Raw genomic sequence first — 20,315 nt, 5'->3', positions numbered from 1 at the left:
CCCAAGGAATAGATGACAAGATCAATTCAGAGTAGGATGATGTAACAGGTGGAAGCCTAAATACATGACAGAAAAGAAAAATTAATGAAAGTATGACATCGAAAACGTGTAGAAATTGTTATTACCAGCTAGCCATTTCTCAATTATGGAAAGACAGAAATTAATTGGGAATATTCATAAATGCTGAATACAAGGAGAATTAAGAGGTTGTTAGATTTGTATTAGAGAGTATGTGATACAGGCTTAGGGAAAGGTGCCTTGATATTTTAAAGATAAAGGAGTTTTTATATAAATGAGATAAGAAGCTTATGGCAGTTGTACCTGCTTATTAAAGCTGTGAAATATTCACTAAATTTAATTATAGAAAATTTCTCATGTCCTAAAAATTTATTTCAGCCTGTATTTACTCAGTATAAAGTGGATGACAAAGTTCACCTATTTTGCCCACATGTTAGTGGAAGCAACCATTTTTTCTGATTAAATATTGAAACCCTTCGCACAAGGCTGAAACTTTGTTAATGTAATATATAAAAGCACTTAATATGAAGTTATATTTTCTCCAGTGAATTGAGTATATAAAAATATAAATGATTACACAAAAAGACCATAAAATCAACACGGATGGATGGGAAAAAGATAAGATCGATGTTTTTGATGTACGGATCCAGAGGAGGATAGAGAAGATAAAATGCTCAAATTGTGTCTGTTCACAAATCATACAAGAATAGCTGAACTGATCTGAATACAACTTTTGCAAGAATCTTATATTAACTTAGAAATTATGTAATGTATTTGCTTAAAATATGCACGTATACCCTATTTGCAAAAAAATTGTGTTTATGCTACAAGATGCGAGTTTTATCAAAAAATCAGTTGGTCAAAATTAATGTTTAAAAATTCTATAAACAAAAAATAAAGCGAATTTGAATGTTTCTTAAGAAATATTTTTCATAAATTTACTCTTATTTTAACAGACAATTATTTCAGAAATATTGGGTAATATCAAGTTTGTTTAGTGAATGGGTAAAGCGGTAGTAGTAGCTTTTTCACTTTTACATTGTAAAATAAGAAACTATTGATTTTCGACCAGTCTGGTCAAAATTTTGGAGCATAATTATTGTGCAACAGTTTACGTTCACTCCAGAACAGAACGCTAGGATAGCGGGAGATTTATTTATATTCTAACTAATCGCAGAAACTGGACCAAAGTCCCTGCTGTGTCTTTCTCTTATAGGGCGAGTAATATATTTATTTTGTTTTATTTATGGACGGTATACTGTTCACCCTACAAAGAATTTTGCTCAATATCAAGGTCTAAAAGGTACATCGGACTATTTACCAAAACAGTACAATACTTTCATCGATTGCTAACGCTTTCTAGAGAATAAAACTCAGAACTACATTGGGCGGGAAGCAATTTCGAAATCTGATTCGATATGGGTTAGTTGTTGGCGTTATCATTCCACTGCCTTCTTCATCATCAATAATAATAAAAAATTAAGTGTAGTAGAGGAAAATATTGTTTTGATATCTACCATGCTGAAATGAACATATTTCGTAATATAAAGTGGTACCCACAGTTATTTATTTCATAAAAAGTTACTATTTAATAAATAAACAACACAAGATAAATGTTTTTCTTTAACAAAATGCACCAAAAAAATTTAGTTTTTTAATTTAGATTTAATTTTTTTGTTTATTTGAATACTTTATAATTAAGACCTAGACTTGGTCAATTAAATTTTTGTTATGAGGATAATATATTGTGCCGGGATCAGCTGATGTAACAGAAATATTCAAGTATGCCCCCATCATGCAGAAAAAGGGCGCAATAAGTTGTGCCGTGTGACGCAAGTGTTTTAAGTGAATTGTTATAAGTGCTGTGATTTGATGTAATTATTTTTGAAAGAGTTGAATTTCTTACATATCGAAATTTATATACCATTCATTGCCAGATTATCTCTGAAGTGATAGTGTATTAGTTCAGTTTCTGTCATGGAGGAGTAATACGTTCAGGGACGTGTCGATGCATACAAAACGCTGCAGTTTTTGGGTTTATTTTGAGTATTACATCGTTACCGAATTACGGAAAGTACGATTTTCTGTAGGTGTTATAGTTTTATAATTTAGTGTATTAGTTCATTATATGTGCAATTATTCGTCACCGATTGAAAACATTCGCCATTGCAGTAGGTGTATCTGATTACGATGGTAAACAAACTTGTGATTGATTAATATTGTTGTGTATTTAAAATGTTTTTGCAATTTTACTGTAGTTTTATTTTAATTTTTGAGGAATTAACATTTTGCGTTGTTGTTTTTTTGTATTTATTGATTTGATTTGTGTAATATTAGCGTTAATTTTGTACCAGTTACTCCCCTTCGTTTCTGCCTTTGTAAAATTTATTGCAAATATCTCTTAAGTGTATCGTCAGACTAAAAATGCTTTAAAGTGCATGGAATTTAAATAATGTTTTCACACGCAGGTTATTTTTTGCATTTTTAGTTAAAAAAATTGATGATAATAAGTATATCTTGTTATTGTAGGTTGTACATATTTTTTTTTTCATGTGTTTCATGTAGGGTATGAAGTACTAACTATTAAGATGGTTTCTCTTCGCATAGTGACTGTTGATCATTATATGAGTACACCTATATCTGGACTAGATGTTACTTACTCCGATTTTAGAGGATGCTCCATAAAACAAGTGCCAGTTTTAAGAATATTTGGTTCCACTGATGATGGTAAGATTTATCTTTTAATCATTGATTGCTTTTTTTTTAAATATAGTGATATTATGTAGTAACATTTTTTTGAGTACTCTGTTTTGTTGTCTATGAAAAAGAGGGAAACTGTAAATCTGATGTTTGAATTAAATTTGTAATGAATTATGAATTATGTGTCAGGTGGTGATGTTGGAATTATTAATTTAGGATTTTTATTTGTTATTGGTCTCAGAATGTGTTCTGGGGTCAGGGCTTTATATGTGTGGGTGTGATTTTAAAAATAAATATTCATTTTTATATGAAATAGTCTGTGTCCCTTGTAAATGTTCATTTTTATTTAGTCTGTCATGCAGTTTGTAACTGATACTGAAATCAGTGCAGACTTCTCTTTTAAAAAAGCTTAATGTCAGCATTCATATGATGAGTAAAGTAATTTTATGCAGTTAATGAATGCTATTCAATGTGATAGGTATGAATTACATCGTCAATTATGCCTTAATAAATTGTTTAAATTCTGCCTGTGTAATTTTGATTTATTTATGAATTGTCACATTCACATTTTGTTGCAGTTCATATAATAATGAAACAACCCTATATAAATTAGTTTTATTTTTTGTTGTGTGATATGCTTTTTAGAAACTAGATTGAAATATAAGTTGCTGACAATTTATTGTTCATTACAGGTTTTGTAGTGATTTTTTTAAATTAAGTAATATGTATGCAGCTAAATTTAATATTATTACATGTTTTTTGTTTGTAGGAAAAAAAGCTTGTTTACATATTCATGGTGTATTTCCCTACATATATGTGCCGTATGATGGTGAAATCTCATCTGGCCAGTCAATGTACCAGTTAGCAGCTAGTCTTGATAAAGCACTGAATATATCTCTTGGTACTTCTAACTCTACAAGAAATCATGTGTATAAAATTGTACATGTTGCAGGAAGGTGGGTTTTTCATTTTGTTTTAGTTATTTATATTTTAAATATATGTAATCCAACATAAATGTAAAAGTAATAAGAGTATATGGTACAATTTTGTATAAAGGTTTAAAATATTAATTTTGTAAGATAAAACCCCACTATGTTAAATAACTTACTCATGATATGTAATTTGTTAAACAAACTTAAGAACCTCTGTCTGCATTTTACCAATTAATAGATTAGCTATTTAATAGATAAATGGCTGGAGTTATGGAAACGGAAAGCATGTTGTCCAAGTGAAGTTCAAACTGAGAAATTCTCTCAGTTAGCTTATTGAAGTGTATAAACATCTATTTAAAACTTTACAGGTAGCAATACAGTTTTATTATAGTTTGGATATTTTTATTAGACTTCAAAAAAAAAAAGTAAAAGATGACAGAATTAAAAAATTCACATACTTCTTATGAGTTGGATGATTTCTGCATAACTATTGAAATAAAGCTCATTTTTAGTGCAAAATGTTTTGATAAGATCGTCATATAATAGAAAAATAAAACCTATTACAGTTACGGTCACATCAGATGATCTTAACTCGAGATTCCAAATTACAGCAAGCACAAAGAAATAACAAAATTTTACTTCAGTATTTATTAATTTAAGTTACTTTGTGTAAATTTTTTTAGTTTTATTTTACTTTCTTGACTTCCATTGATAAATAAATAATATAAATAGAATACATGGTTGCACTGTATTTTACTGCAAGCAGGTTTTTACTTTCCTGGCTATAGGGATATATCGTAAGATTATATATATATATATATATATATATATATATATATAGATGGTAAAAAAAAGAAAAGAAAGTTGGTCTTTTCTTTTAAGTTTTGTGTTTAGAAGACCTTAAAAAATAATTATTAACAAAAAGAATAGATTTAAGAAAATTATAAATTGCAAAAAAAAAATATTTACTCTAATGCTACCAAGTACAAAAATTTATTTTTGTCAGACATATGTTTATATGTATGTTCACCTGTATTTGGTTTTATAACTCTGTATCCCATTGACTGATTCTTTTCAAACTTGGTAGACAGGTATTAGAGGGAAAGAAAGTATTACATTTTTGTAAAAATTGGAAAAAGGGGTGGAGGTCTGTTTTGCTGAAATAAAATTTCAAATCTTTATTCAAGCACTTTAATAAAGTATGCTAAAACATTTTATTAACAATGTTGAAAGTCTTTATCAAGATCAAAAATGACCAAAAACTTGTATTTAATGTTCATCATGCTATAAAAAAAAAATATATATATATATTTTTTTTTTTTATTTTTTTTTTAGTTGTCATATTTCAGAAAAGAAGTTAATGGGAGTTTTTTGCATCTATGTTTTTTACATCAATGAACTTTCAAATCATTATAAAATTTTTTTGCCCATCCCCCTTCAATGATCTATGGTAACAAACATGTATCTTTTAAGTTTAAAAAAGTATTTTATATTCACCTCGAATATTATCCATTGCTTTTTAATCTAAAAATCTTATACATACATAAGCATTAGTCTGATTTTGATGGACATGAGTTCTGAATAATCCATATGCATCTAGAATCCAGACGAAAGTGAGGTTGAAATGAAAAATATTATATTGTGGTCAGACAAGTTTTTGGAAAATATTATTGCATAACATTTTGCAAATGGTGTATTTTTATTTTATAAATAAAATTTTTTTACTAGTTAATCAGTATATGTTTTTTCTTCAAAATTATGTTTACTTTTATATGTACAAACAAATCAGCAACTATAATCATAAATTAAAAATTGATGGTTTTCAAATTAAATGCTATTTATGCTTCAAAAGTCATGCAGAATTAGGATGGTTATGATATGTAAACATTACTTTGTTTTGTGCAGAAACTGTAACAAAGAGTTTCTTGCCTCAAGTTAACCTTTTAGCTCAAACCTTGTAAGAAATGTACCTTAATATGCTGATTGTTTTTCTTTCTTTTTTCCTTTTGTGTGGCATTATACACAGAATGTAAGATAAAGATAGTAAAGTAACAGCATATATTAAGAGAACAAGTTAATATAGCCAAGTTTTTAAAATGTACATTAGTAAAGTTCAACGTGTACATAATTTTTAGCTAAGCAGATGATAATAATCTAACTCTTGCCAGGAGTTTAAGGGCATCTGTGGCGTTATTAGACCCAACAGCTTCAACAATTTTCTGTTTTAAATTATCTAACTCTAACTTTTCTATGATACACGCAACTTTTAATAAATCCCTAAGCAAAAAAAAGTCCAAAGCAGTGTAATATTTGGAGATGTGCAGTTGGAGATCCCTCCTCATCTCATCCAACATTCGAGGAAAGTGTTGTTCAAAAACGTGATAACATCTCAATCAAAGTGTGGTGGAGCACCATCATGTTGGAAACAAAGCCTACTGGAATCTGAGAAACAAAGTTCTCAGGCATGTCAAGGTACTACATATGTCCAGGTATAGAGGGCTTCATGTGAAAAAAAACAACTGATGATGGCATGCTTGTGCAATCCTTACCAGAAGTTGACATTAGGTTTGCACTTTCATTTTTAATTGCTGTATGAGGGTTTTCAGTACCCCAAATTTGACAGTTGTGTCTGTTAAATTTCCCACATGTATGAAAGGTTACTTCATCACTAAATAACGTATCTGTATAATTTGGATTATTTTCAACACTGTGCTTAACCTTTGCAGCAAACTGATAGCGTAAGTGGCGATCATTTGTTTAATGTGATGGAGTTGTAACTTGTATGCTTGCAAACAGAGCTGCTTATAAACAATGTCACGAACAAGGACTTTGAACTCCTGAACAAGAACAATGTGGAACAAGGAATTCAGATTTCATTACTAGCCGCCTAATTGACTTTCCAAGACTGGCAGTGAACGAATCACATACATGATCCATAGTCTCATCAGCAATTGAAACTATCTACAGGGCAACCAACCTAACGCCGAAAGAACAGAATGCATCACATAATTCTAAAGCATACCTCACAGCAAATTTCTGTATAAACAAATACACATATGAAATATGAAAATGGTCATACTTGTTAGTACAAGAGATAACCATCAGTTATGTACTGTTTATAACATTAAGGGATTAAAACTAAAATTAAAAATATTAATTTTTAATTTTATCTCATTCATTTTATTTTCAACACTTTTTTGTAATGTTACATTTTAAAAACCTTTGTTCTTCGCCTTTCTACCTTTTACTTGTTTTATTTATTTGTGACTGTGATTTTAGAAGAGATCTAGCTACATAACCACATCGTTGGTTGAACAGTAATTCTTAACAGAATATGTTGTATTTTACAGCACCACTTTTCATAATTTGAAAGTTTGTTTTCTTCTTTACAGCTAATTATGTACTGGATTATTAGATTCATTTGCTAAGATCCATTTTATTTTCATGCCATCTTTATGTTCCGTAGAAAAAAAGGTAGAATGACGTATTTTAGTTTGTGTCCATTTTACTTTGTACAAAATCATGGAAAAGCGAGTCTGTTTTAACAAAAATTAATGAATGAACGTATAGTATTGTAAGAAGATAGAGCAGTTTAAACAATTTATAAAACCTATACACTATTGTCTGTTGTTAATGAAGTTAATATAATTAAAATGTAAAATTAAACTTAATTCTTCTTATTTATTCCAATAAGAACAAAAGTAGTTATAAACAAATTTTCAACATTTTAAGAATTTCAAAATAGTTTTTATTGTTTCATTTAATAAAATGTCTTAAATTTTCATTGTAAAATAAAGATTACAATGAAAGTAGGAGAATATTCTGTCGTAGAATTACAAAAGTATGGATGAATAAGGAAGAGTGGCACATGGCCTTAATAGCTTTCTTAAAAAAAAGAACCTACTCTGATTTAATTTGTTAACTTTATTAAAGTTCTTTCCATTGTAAAATATTGAGATCATGAAATTACCAAAGCAGGTTAAAAATCCATTTTATGTACTTGTCATCAATCTTATAATATTAAAATCTAAAATCAAATTCAGTATAATTTTTTATGCAGTAGTTGTCATTATTAAAATCTGTTCTAATCATGCATATACAGAGCGAGTCAAAAATATGGAAACCCGTTAACAACTTTAAAACCGTTCCAAATAGAATAAGGTTTCAGTCAGCTACTTCCCCTTTTCATGAGAAACAGTATTTCAACCCCTTATTGGGGGATGGCCTAGGGGTTGTAACTCAAACATTTTAAATGGTAACACCCTTTGTGTGATAAATCATTTTAAATGTCTTTTTAAGACAAGAAAAATGTATAAATAAATAGCTGCTGTGATGTCCACCCAAAATGAGGTGGGATAAAGTTTGGATTTTGAAAATTACTAAATTTAGTAACTTCAAATAATAAAATTAAATAAAAAGAAGTTAAATTGAATTAAACTAAAAAAAATGTAATATAATTTAAAATTAAAATTTAAAAAAATATTTTATACAAAAACTTACTCTTACTCTAACTTACTCTGTTTTTGGTAACAATATTATTAAGTCTTAAGAAAACTTGAATGTTGTATCTATACATTTAAAGTTGGTTCTGTGAAATTTTGAGATTTATCCCTTTTGAGATATTTCTGTTTACCCACTGGGTTGGTCTAGTGGTGAACGTGTGTGCCCAAATCAGCTGATTGGAAGTTGAGAGTTCCAGCATTCAAGTCCTAGTTACTTTTATATGGATTTGAATACTAGATTGAGATACTGGTGTTCTTTGGTGGCTGGGTTTCAACTAACCACACATCTCGGGAATGGTCGAATTGAGACTGTACAAGACTACACTTAAGTACACTTTCTTAAGTTATACTTTGTGAAATAGAATCAAGCTGTTTTACATTTCATTGATATATTTTTGTTTTAATTTCCCATCATTTGGTAATCTATATCGTTCTTTTTTTTCAGACCGTTTTATGGTTACCATGAAAAGTTACATCAGTATTTTAAGATATATTTTTATAATCCATTAATAATTAAAAGAGCTGCAGACCTTTTACAGGTAAAATTCTTATAGAACTATTTTTTAAATTCTAGTTTATATATTATAGAATCAGAAAAGCTGATAATAATTGAAACGTGTGGTCTCACATTGAAAGTATCACATATGAAAGTATTTATATAATTTTTTGAAGTTTTATTAACTCAATAATTATAATTGTGTGTGTTAACCAAGTCGATGAAATAAAAAGCCAGTCAACTTCATGAAATGCCAACAATTAATTGGTAAGGTTAACTTCATCCAAATGTAATTTAAATTCTCAAGTAAAGCCATGTAATTTAGGTCAATAGGTTTAGAATCTTACATAATTTGAATTTTCTGATGCAAAATATTTAATTCACTACTTACAGAGATGATTTTGCCACTGATATATTTAATATAGCACATTGAACTCCTGATAGTATACTAACAGCGTTAATATTTTATGACACTTAAAACTTTTATTTTAAGTATAAAATTTGCTTTAGTGAATAAAAGTTCTATTATGTTTATAAAAGTCCTGCTAGTTTTAAAAATAAAATTAGTGGGTTTTTTTTTTTACTGTTATTGAAACTTTTGTAACTGCAAAAAATATTGCAGCCTAACTTTTGTTTCGTGTAAAATGTCGCAGACAAGGTCTGTCAAAACATTTACAATATCAGCAAGCTTACGTACCTCAATATATGAATTTTATTATGATTTTATGAAAATGTCTTTTGTTGTTTTTAAAAGCTCTTATTACTATTTATTTGCAGAATGGAGCTGTTTGTAATAAGGTGTATCAGTGTCATGAAGCTCATGTGCCATTTATACTTCAGTTTTTTATAGATTATAACCTGTATGGAATGAGTTTTATAGAATTGAACACTGTTCTTTTCAGAGAAGACAGCTTACACTCACCAGGTAATTGTTTAAAGCTGTTTGTTGGGTAATGTTTTTAATTTATAACATTACTGATGAGCATAGTGTTATTTCATTGTATGTTTAATCAAAATAGTGTAAAAAAAGGAAAGTTTTTGGTTCTTTTTCTGTATGTTGGTTTTAAATTTTATATTACTTATTACTGCATCAGGATAGTTATAACTCTACTTGTACCATTCTGATAAATGAAATATATGAATTTTTTGTTGGGCATTGTTCCTGTAAATTAAATTAATTTATGCAAGTGCTATCTTTATCATCACCAAGTCTAAATATTAATCGATATAATCATTTGTATAATATTTCAGCTCAGTGGAGATACCAATTTTCATATGATTTCAACTAATAAAAAGTGTGATGTATAATAAAAATTCATTTCTTTCATCCTTCAGAATGACTGCAATAACTTAAATGTAACTTTCCTTGCATGCAAGCACATTTCTATACAAATGAAGATCAAAACTATCTTATAATGGCTTGTCAATAAAGAGGGTGACTCTTCAAAGTGAAAATCTATACACTGATCACTGTGCAATGTGTAAGGCCTTGAATAAAGAGGGAGGGAGTCTTATCAATACAGAAACAGAAAATAGAAATAAAAGAAAATATTTTAATAACAGTGGTAATAAAGAAAACTTATGTTTTGTTTGTAGGAAATTACTTTCTTTAGGGTTGCTAGGTATAGTATTTTACATAAGTAGATTATGCATCATTTTAGGAATATAAAATGAGTAAACTCTGTATAAAGTAGGTTATTTCTGGCTTTTAAATCTGGCAATGGAATATTGTCTTGGAAGGAATTACAGTGGTGAATTTCCTTAGAAAAAAACCTGCTGTAAGTTGTGTTATATTTGTTGCAAAAATGTTTTTCTTGTTTTTGCTGTTAGTGTATAATGAAGTTTTTGTGTTGCATGATGTGTGTTGAGGTAGTTGATGTAATTAAAATGGATATGATTATGGTGTTTAATAGTAGGCTTGTACTTTATTATATTTAAATACTACTATAACTGTTTACTTAAATATCTTCTTGTGTGCGATTTATAATAGTGATGAATTTTTTAAAATAATTTATCAAATACACATGTAAAAGCTGTTTTCATGTTTTGAATTTGTTTATTTAATTTTTTATTATTATTTTAGTGCTTTCTTATTTTATAAAGTACCTGGAATATATGTTGCCAACTAAGTGAAAAATAATATTGTAATGGCAATATTGTAGAGAAACTTCCAGGAAGAAAAAGAGAGAGAAAATGAAGAAAGAAGAATCTAGAAGAAATGACAAAGGGATTCTTTCTAGAAAAGGACTTATAGAAAAGCATAGAAGGTGCAGACAATGAAAATTATTGCACTTGAAAAATCAAAAGGACGGGTCAGGTACTGGTTCTGCAGATCAGGAAATATAAATATTGCCAGGTACCAACAGAGGACAGTTACAAGTTTGAGTTAAGTTCATTGTGAGATAAAAGCAATTATGGTAAAACGAGTTAAGAGTGCGTCACAAGTATTACTCCATTTTGGACAGTGGTTGAAAACAAGAAGCTGTTTGATTAATTATTTGTAAACAGGAGTGAAAGGTGGTATTCTATTCATTCATAAATTGTATGGTAGTTCTTCTGTAAACAGTTAAAGTGAATACGTAATACTTGAATAAAGTGAATTGTAAAGTTTTCAATTGTTAACTCAATGTTAGTTTCTATTAATTATTCTAAAGGTTTCAGTAGATTGGAATTGTATTTTTCTATTTATAATTTAATTGTTATTAAATTTTGTATTTAATATTTTGTAAGTGCATGAATAAAAGAGAAAACTATTCTAACAACAAACCCAAGCTTTATAAAATGTGAAACTTTAGGGGGAAAATAATTCAAATTATCAGCTGGTTGGCTTTAAATTTTGGAAAAATGATCAATATAGAATGAAATTTTTGATGAGGTCATTGATATTGATGCACAGTATCAACTGTAAAAACAAACCATTTATCACGGTTGAAAATATGATACATTGAAAAAATTCATGGTTATAAATTTGCTTTAATTCCTACCATCAAAATCTTTTGCGGAGTACAATGGTTAATTTAACTGCTGATTAGACGAGATGGTAGTTTATTTTCTTATTTATTGAAAAATTTTTTAAAACATTTTTATTTCATTTTAACCGATGATTTCTTTTAATAAACTAATTAGACTACATTGATATGTAGTTTTTTTTACAATTTTGTTTTTATAAAACAGTTTGTCTTTAAAGTTAAAACCTACCAAAGGAAAAATCCTTTTGATGTTCTAGTTTCTACTTTAGGAAGGTTTAATTATGTAATAAAACAATTCAAATCTACTCACAGCAGAGTGGGTAATCTACTCACATCACAGATCCCCTTTATTTTATTGTTTGCCAATATCATATTAAAGATAAAGAATAAACCCCACATTAAAAAGTAGAAGAATAGTCACAAATTAAAAGATGTCTTTTCAGTTCTTGACTTCCTGACATTGAAGTTCATTTGCAACCAAAGTTATTTTATATCAGTAGTACATGTTATTGCAAAAAACAAGGTCTAGGTATTGGAAACCTTGTATTTTCATTTAGGACTATTATATGTGTAATGGGACTTCAAACAAGAATTTGTTTATAGATTAATAATTTTTATATTTTACATTATAATAAATTTAATGATACTTTGTATATCAAAAAAATTAATAAAAAATTAACTTTTATCAAGTTTTAAATAACAATAAACTTATTAAGTAACAGTCATAAGTTTATTGGTGAAATGAAGCCAGATAGTTTTAATAGATTTTTTTAGAAGATTGAACAATGGAAAAATGAAAGGTGTATTCTAAAAACAAACATCAAATAATACACAGTAGGTCTAAAAAGTTCCTAAATTAAATTTCTGTAGTCGATACAAGTAGCGCCATATCTCGGACAACCAAGGAACGATGTACCATGATGTCTGATGAGTGTGTGTAAAAAATTTCATCATATTTCGTCACTGGTCTCGAGTTATAGTTGGCCACGTTCATTGTGTTTATATGACCTTCTGCAAGCTTACGACATGGAACAGAGAAGCATGATAAAATTTTGATTTGACTTCAAAAATCTTTCGTTAAAACTTATTGTATGATACAGCAAGCATTCAGTGATGAAGCTGCATCTTGTACTACAAAATACACATGGTGGTGGCGGTTTAAAAGTGGTAGAGAATTTTTGGATGATGATGATGAACAAAGTGGGAAGCCATCAACAGCTGTTTCACGACAAAAATGTTGCATAAGTGTGCATGCTTCTGCTTGAACAACCTCATCTTACCTTTCAGGCCATAGCAGAAGAGCTAAACATTGGTAAAGACGCATTACATACAATTCTAATAGAAAAAATGAACCACTGAATGGTGTGCTCTTGTTTCATTCCACACTTCTTGACCAGGAACAAAAGCAGGTGCATCTTGCGCTCAAGACTTCATTGAAACTGCCAATAGTGACCTGAATTTTTTGCAAGCAATTGCAACTGGAGATGAAAGCTAAAAACAAGAATGAAAACAATGTTGATTGCATTCTTCGACTCAAAAGGCCTGATTCATCATGAATTTTCCCAACTGGTCAAACCATGAATTCTAAATTCTGTTTGGAAGTAATGAAACACCTGATGCATTGCATTTCTCGAATCCGGTCCAAGTGTCAGGATTCGGGCAGTTGGACTTTCTTGCACGACAATGTCTTGGCACACATGGCAACAGTTTTAACACATTATTTTTCAAATCAAATCACCGTCTTATCTCACCCGCCCTATTCACTCAACTTAGCTCCGGCAGACTATTTTTTTTCTAAAATTCAAGTTGGAGATGAAAGGCCGCTTTTTCAGTGACATTTCGGCCAAGGACTTGCACTGAGCAGTTGAAGGCACAAAGTGAGGCAGTTGTGATCCCACAAAGTGATTTCTGCAAACTGTTTGACGGGCTCTACTGGCGCAGCAATAAGTGTATAACTAGAGAAGGGTTCTATATAGAGGGTTGATGCAAGTAAATTTGTTTATCTTTAAATCTGCATTTTTATTTAATTTAGTCGGGAACTTTTTTCAGACATACTGCTTACTTTAACATCAAAATTATAGGAATTTATACATTTTTTTATATTTGTATAGCTGAACCATATTAACTAGATTAATTTTTAATTAGTTCAGATTAGTGTGTTAATATTTTCACATTCAATGCAAATTACTTGTAGTTAAATTCTGTACTGTTTTTCTTTTTTTTAGAATTAAAATGAAATAAATAATTTATACAATTTTTAATCTTTCTTAATTTCTATTATCCTTTCATAGAAACTTTTTTTTATGCCATATGAAATAATATGTAACTTATTTGGTATTAAAAAAATTATAATACCAAATATAAATTTTGGAGTTTGAAAAAGATTCTTGAAAACATTTATATCAATTATTGCATTTTATAGCAAGATATTTTAATGTTTCATTATTGAAAATGTATAAAAGAAAGGTTAGGAAAATGCATCAACTAGTTTTATTAACTGATGAGCAATAAAAAAATAAAAATATATGTTTAATTTAATCTGAAAGTTGATTTTCATGGAATGTTGATTTATTTTGTTAGTTTTCTGTATTAGAGAATAGCTGTCAAGACGTGTCTTTATAAAATACTGTCTTGTTATATGAGAGTGAAAGGATATTTGAAAAAAAATAATTTGCCTTCTTTCTTTGTTTCATAGATAAAATTCTAAATATTGATGATGAAAACAAAAATGCTACCAAACCAGTGTTACCACCGCGTATTACATATTGTGAGATAGAAGCTGATGGTCTAGCATGTGATATTTTAAATATTAAAACTACACCAGGTAATTATTTTTGTATTGAGTGATTTTATTTTTATTTTAATAATTAATAAAGTGTGTTGTAAAAAATTTTAGACATTTTGTGGTTATAATTAGTTCAACTACTGGTGTCAGTATTAAAAAAGATAGTAATCAAATTATTTATTTTTTTAAACTTTGTGTTTTTTATCTGACTTTGGAGAGCATTGGTATGAAATTATATAGAAAATTAAATATTGTCAGCATAACAGAAAATTAAGTATTGTTGGTATAACTTAAAATTAAGAATTATTTAATGGTTGTAGGTAGAGTATTATTATTGTCATTACAGTACAATTGAAAAGTAACTATACACCTGTCATACACTAGTATAACAGTATATAACATTGACTTACCTTAGAGTAGTTGGAAATAGTCCTCATGAACATCCAGACAAATTGCATGCATTTCTGTTTCTTCTTGTTCTTATATTGTTCATGTGAAATGTGCTTTGTGAAGTCATGAGTAGCAGTTTGAAGTTTCTTGGGTGTGTGCAGGTTTCTTTGATAAACATTTCTTTTTCCATAATCCCAGAAGTAAAAATCCAGTGAACTGAAGTCTGGAGAATGAGATGGCCACAAGCCCTCAGAACTGATTCGTTCTCTGAAAACCTCTTACAGTAACTTCATGAACTGCCTGGCTGTATGCAAGGCCCCGCTGTCTTGTTAAATTCAAGCATTATTAATTACATTGTCGATTACATGATTTTTACAATGAGTTGAATTTTGCTGCAAAGAATATTGGACTGTATATTCTGGATATTGCAATCTACATCCCAATCTTCTGTTCATGTGGAGGAATTTCATTTATGGCATGTAGATTGTTACAGACCATAAACGTGACTTAAATGAATGGAACCATTCCTCATTAGTATAGAAAAGATAGTCAAAAATGTCATCAAAATTGTGTGCTAGAAACTGTTGAAACCATCACAATTTGTTTTTCACAATATGCGCCCAGAAACTTTTACTTTATAAGATATGAGACTGGAGCTTCTTATGAACTGCCTAAATACACTATAAATTTCAAGCTAATGACCATAGCAGTTGATGCATATGAAAAAAAATCAGAACTGCCTACGTTGCATAGCAGCTGATATTTCTTGCAATTTTTCTTCAAGTACTGATAATCTATTACTTTGCTCATAGTCTTACAATGATCCCTTCTCTCTGAACTTCTCAGTTATCACTCTTACACTATGTTGATTAAGAACCAGTGTACCAGGAAATCTAATGGAAAATTGGTCTTTCATTCCTGTGTGTACTCACCAAACTCATGGAAGTAGTATTTCAACAAGAAAAATTTGCTGTTATAAAATTAGCATTGTTCTGATCACATGTGGAAACACAAGATCCCTGCAGCATACCATGAACAACAAAGAATCAGACAAACTTTCTCATGTCAAGGTCATTAGCCTGACTGGCTTGTGAAAGAAAATTGCACACAATGAAGGTTCATCAGCCTTTGGAGAAAACGTTACTTGCAGCACACAGAATAACAATCTCTCAACATAGTATAGTTACTATAGTGTATAGTTACTTTTGAAGTCACTATATTACTTATTAAATGATGAGGTTATGTTTTTATGACTTGTGAAATCATTATTTTACTTTATAATGCTATAAGTTAATGAACTTGTACTGGTTGACTGTACATTTAAATGTTTTGTTTTATGTGTACAGAGTCAACTTTAGGTTAAGATTTTCATGTATATGTTTGTCTTGTTTAAACATTTCATCTATTTATTTCTTAGTCATTTTTTGAAAATTTGTGTTATATTATCTGTAGTTACTTGTGCTGTATTATAGTAATGACACTTTGCTGATCGTTATTTTTTAACAATATCAATGCTGCTTGGTCATCCTGTTAAAAAAAAGTTTTAATTTATGTTTTTTGGTAGGAAAACTGATACCCTTAGGTTCAATTTTGTCTTAGTTTTTTGTTTCAAATTTTTGAGGAGTTCATACAACTCCGCCATGGAGATGGGTAGCTATTTTATGTAGAATTGGGATGGCTATCAGGTAAAGTAAAGAGACTATTAAAAATGAAGAAATGATACAAAGAAACGATAATGGGTGACACAGTACACTGCATTTGCTGACAAATTGATGCCTTTTGAGATCTGGGGTTGAAGAACATGTTTAAAGCAATAAGTACATAATTAGTTAGCAACTAATTTTAATAGTTGTTAATAACCTTAATATTTGTCATTTTGAAAACTGATGATTTAAAATTTTTATTTAGGTTTCATTACTTTGATTTAAATGATTTCAGGTGTTTTAAAAGACTTAATATTATGTAAAAGTTGTTGGTTTTTGTTTTTTAGCTGTTATTTATTAATTTTTAGTTCATTTATGAACTAATTCACTTATAAATTTTTAATTCTAAAAATAATTGTCGGTTGATTCTTTTATTTCAGTTATAAAACAATTGGAAAAATGTTGTGAAAGTAAAAATAAACTTTTAATGTGCTTACTGCCATATCCACTTTTATATATGTACATTGGTACCATACTGAGTGCTATGTCTGCCATAAAATTTCGCATCAGTTCTGGTGGGGGTTAGCATGAATATTTTTTTGTTACAACATAGCTGTTACAGTTACTTGTGCTGTATTATAGTAAATTTCATTTATAGCTTTTTATAGACATAGAAAAATATCCATGTTCCTGTTAATGCATTCCAACAGTACCGGTTACATATGTCCTGCACAAGCATCTTTGGTGAGATGTCCAAGTTGACCCTCAGTTTTCCTTCAGTTTGACCATTGTATTTTCTTCTATGATCCTTGTTTATTTTTTCATACTGAGTAATGCTAAAGACTAAATTCTGATGTTAGAATGATTAAATTCATTCTGGACCTAGGTGACGGGTACTGCACCATTTGAATGTAAAATTCACAGATAATTTTATCAGTGTCTTATAATGTTAGAAGAGATAAAATCTTACAAGATACCGGTGTCCTGTAATGCATCAGTGGAAATGTGAGTACTGGACAATGGGAATTTGTAATGCGTGAAAATAACTTGAAATTACCTTGACCATTATGTTAATTATAAATTTATTCTTGTTGATTGAACTTCACATAATATTTATTTTAAATAATATTTATTTTTCAGAAGTAATACTTCTAAACTATAAAAAGAATATAATAGTGTGCAAATTAATCCAAACACAATGCTATTTAATAAAAATTAACGGTTTAGGAAAAAAAAAAATCATACCAGTACAATTTGAGAATATGTAGTAATTAATATGTCCTCCTTTACTCTTACCACTTCATGTAACAATTTGGCATTGATTCAACAAGTATATTGTATATATTTTTTATTTCTTCATCATGAAACCATACTAATATTTTTGCTTAAATGAGGTCAATTTTTATGGTTCAATTCATTTTTGAGGGTCATATTTTGACTATGGCCCAAAACTCTTCAATTGGAATTGTTAAAATGTTTTTGGCAATATGGTATGTCCTTGTTGCAACACTTCATTGCCTTGTGGGATATTTGTTTGGAAGTTGTATCACAACCCTTTTCTTCAGAATCTTGATATATCTATCACTTTTCAACATACAATCTACTGGAAGTAATGAACAAGGACCTTCAAATGTGAATTAACAGCAAATTTTTTTTCTGGGGGATGTTTAACTGATTGCTGGATATGAGCTGGTATGTATTTTCATGTGATACTAATGTATGGAACCTTTTTGTCCCTGAGCGTAAAATATGACTTGTCAGAAAATATAACATTTTTTCAGTCTTCTTTGCTCCAGTTAGCAAATGTCTTGGCCCTCAAGAGCTTTTTTTTTTGCACAGTTGCTAATGTTAAAAGCTGCTTTTTAGCTAGATGATATGCTCTCCATCCAGCTATAAGAAGTCTGCATCTAACAGCTGTTGTCTCTTCCACTGGCTGCTAATTCTCAACTTAAGCCCATAGCAGATAATTTTGGATAAAGTTTACTTTTTCGCACTAATAACTGACCCTGTGTTGGACTAGTTTTTCTTTTATGGCCACATTTACCTTTCCTTTGAGGTAAAAAGTAACCAGTTTAAATTGTTTTAAAATAGCATTCACTGTTCCTAGTCCAACATCACACTCAGAAGCTCTTTCTCATTCTGGTATGCTCAAAGAGAGAGAACAATTTTCAAATGCTTTCTTGGAGTAACCTCCATTATATATTCAAGACACATAAAATAAAAATATGATTTTGTAATAAAAAATGAAATATACATTCACAAAACACTATTTACAACACGAAAATAACCAAAGGACATTAACCTCACATTGCACAAACAACTTAATGAATGGGGATGTAGTCAAGCAATGCAACCATAACTCAGAAATTAACAAAAACAATTCCCTGCGTTCAGATTAAATGTTTGTTACCTTATATTAGACTGGAAAATAAAATTATCCTTTGTAATCTGCATGTAAAAAAGAAGAGTAGATTAAATTATTCATAATTTGTGCATTAATAATAAATAGCTGAAGAAATTTAAAATTAACATTACTATGAACAGAAATAACTGCAAGGGTTTTGTACTCAAAATTTTTTATATCTTTATTTGTTTATGTTGAAAAGGAGAGTACCATTTCTTACTCATACCTAATAGTGTCTATACACTTTTTTTAGGATTACTATGTTTTTCAGTAGTAGAAATTTTTTCTGATTTATATGCCCAGAAAACATTCAAATATATATTTTTACCTTTTTCATAACAAGCTGTTTGATTTAATTTTAAATCAATACAATTCAAAATAAGTGAAATTAAGGAGTTATAAAAGAAAGTTTTAAATTATATATATATATAATTGTAGGGCATAATTTAAAATTATTAAGTATCAAGGGATTAATTAAAGAAATATAGTAAATTTAGAGGGTAAAAAAACTAGGATATGTAAGCAGTTCAAAAAAATAATTGTAAGTGTATGTAAACAGTAGTGCAAATGAGTATAGCGCAGCAAACACACGTGTTTAATAGTTACAGTGGTTTTTGAAATTAATTTTTTTTACATAAATTTTGGCTTCTTTTTACAGATAATATTGTTGCCAATCCTGGTTTGGCTGGTATATGGGCTGAAGAAAAAGCTAGACGGAAAAATAATTTTGGTACATCACAAATTACACCACAGAATTCTCAACCAAGGACTAATGTACAGTGTACTATCAGTGAAATTATGTTAAATGATAAATTGAAAGAAGCTATTGATAAGGTAATTCTTAAAGAAAAAAATGTATTGTGAACTTTGTAATTTTTTATACTAGAAATTAGATTAATTAGATTTTAATTTTTATTTTTTTATATCAGTATCTCTCAGGTTGGTCGTTGATCTTGCCAGATTGAGGTGCCAGTTTTGAGATGTTACCAGTAAATCCTACCAACCAAAATACACACTGGATACAAAGGTGTTGTTGAATTCAGCTAAAAGTACAAAACTGGTACCATGGTTTAAATCTAGTTTATTTGAATCAAATAACTTTAAAATAAGTATCTCTTTTAAATTGGACTTTTAATTGGAAGTGTAATAGAGATTGTTTAAAGTGCATTTAAAAACTTGACCATGATTTTAAAAGTACTGTTAGGAATGAACTGATACTGGGCAAGACCAACTTCAAAATTATAATTGGACTGTGTTTGTTGTGACCCATTATATTCTGAAAAAGAAAATATTGTTGAGAAATTTTTTTGCTGTTAAAATTGTGTAGTTTTCTGTGCTTATTTTGGTTTGATAATTAAATATATTTTTATCATTAATAGCTTGTATTGCATTCCTATTATTTGTAGGCTCAAATTCAGCCAATATATTGTTTATAGCTATCATTTAAATGAACCCATCAGTAATTACTATTTTAGA

The 20,315-nt window shown here is 29.0% G+C and overlaps 1 protein-coding gene across 4 annotated transcripts in view; it reads left to right on the top strand.

Moving 5' to 3' along the window:
* The first annotated feature begins 1,801 nt into the window (after nt 1-1,801).
* Nucleotides 1,802-20,315, top strand: part of PolZ1 (DNA polymerase zeta catalytic subunit) — a 103,442-nt gene continuing 84,928 nt past the window's right edge. For 3 of the 4 annotated variants that reach the window (XR_012757071.1, XR_012757072.1, XM_075370992.1), the window contains exons 1-7: nt 1,802-2,211; nt 2,584-2,745; nt 3,488-3,674; nt 8,598-8,691; nt 9,426-9,573; nt 14,313-14,441; nt 19,498-19,673. Coding sequence is in view for 2 of the 4 variants with exons in the window: in XM_075370992.1 (XP_075227107.1) it covers nt 2,607-2,745; nt 3,488-3,674; nt 8,598-8,691; nt 9,426-9,573; nt 14,313-14,441; nt 19,498-19,673 (873 nt within the window). In the remaining 2 variants the exon portion in view is untranslated. The remainder of the gene's footprint in view (nt 2,212-2,583; nt 2,746-3,487; nt 3,675-8,597; nt 8,692-9,425; nt 9,574-14,312; nt 14,442-19,497; nt 19,674-20,315) is intronic. The other variant, XM_075370993.1, reaches the window with a different exon arrangement.

Source organism: Lycorma delicatula, chromosome 7 (genome assembly GCF_047948215.1).
Source record: "Lycorma delicatula isolate Av1 chromosome 7, ASM4794821v1, whole genome shotgun sequence".
Classification (NCBI taxonomy): Eukaryota; Metazoa; Arthropoda; class Insecta; order Hemiptera; family Fulgoridae; genus Lycorma; species Lycorma delicatula.
The sequence above is the reverse complement of the archived record's forward strand: the minus strand, read 5'-3'. Positions and strand labels throughout refer to the sequence as shown.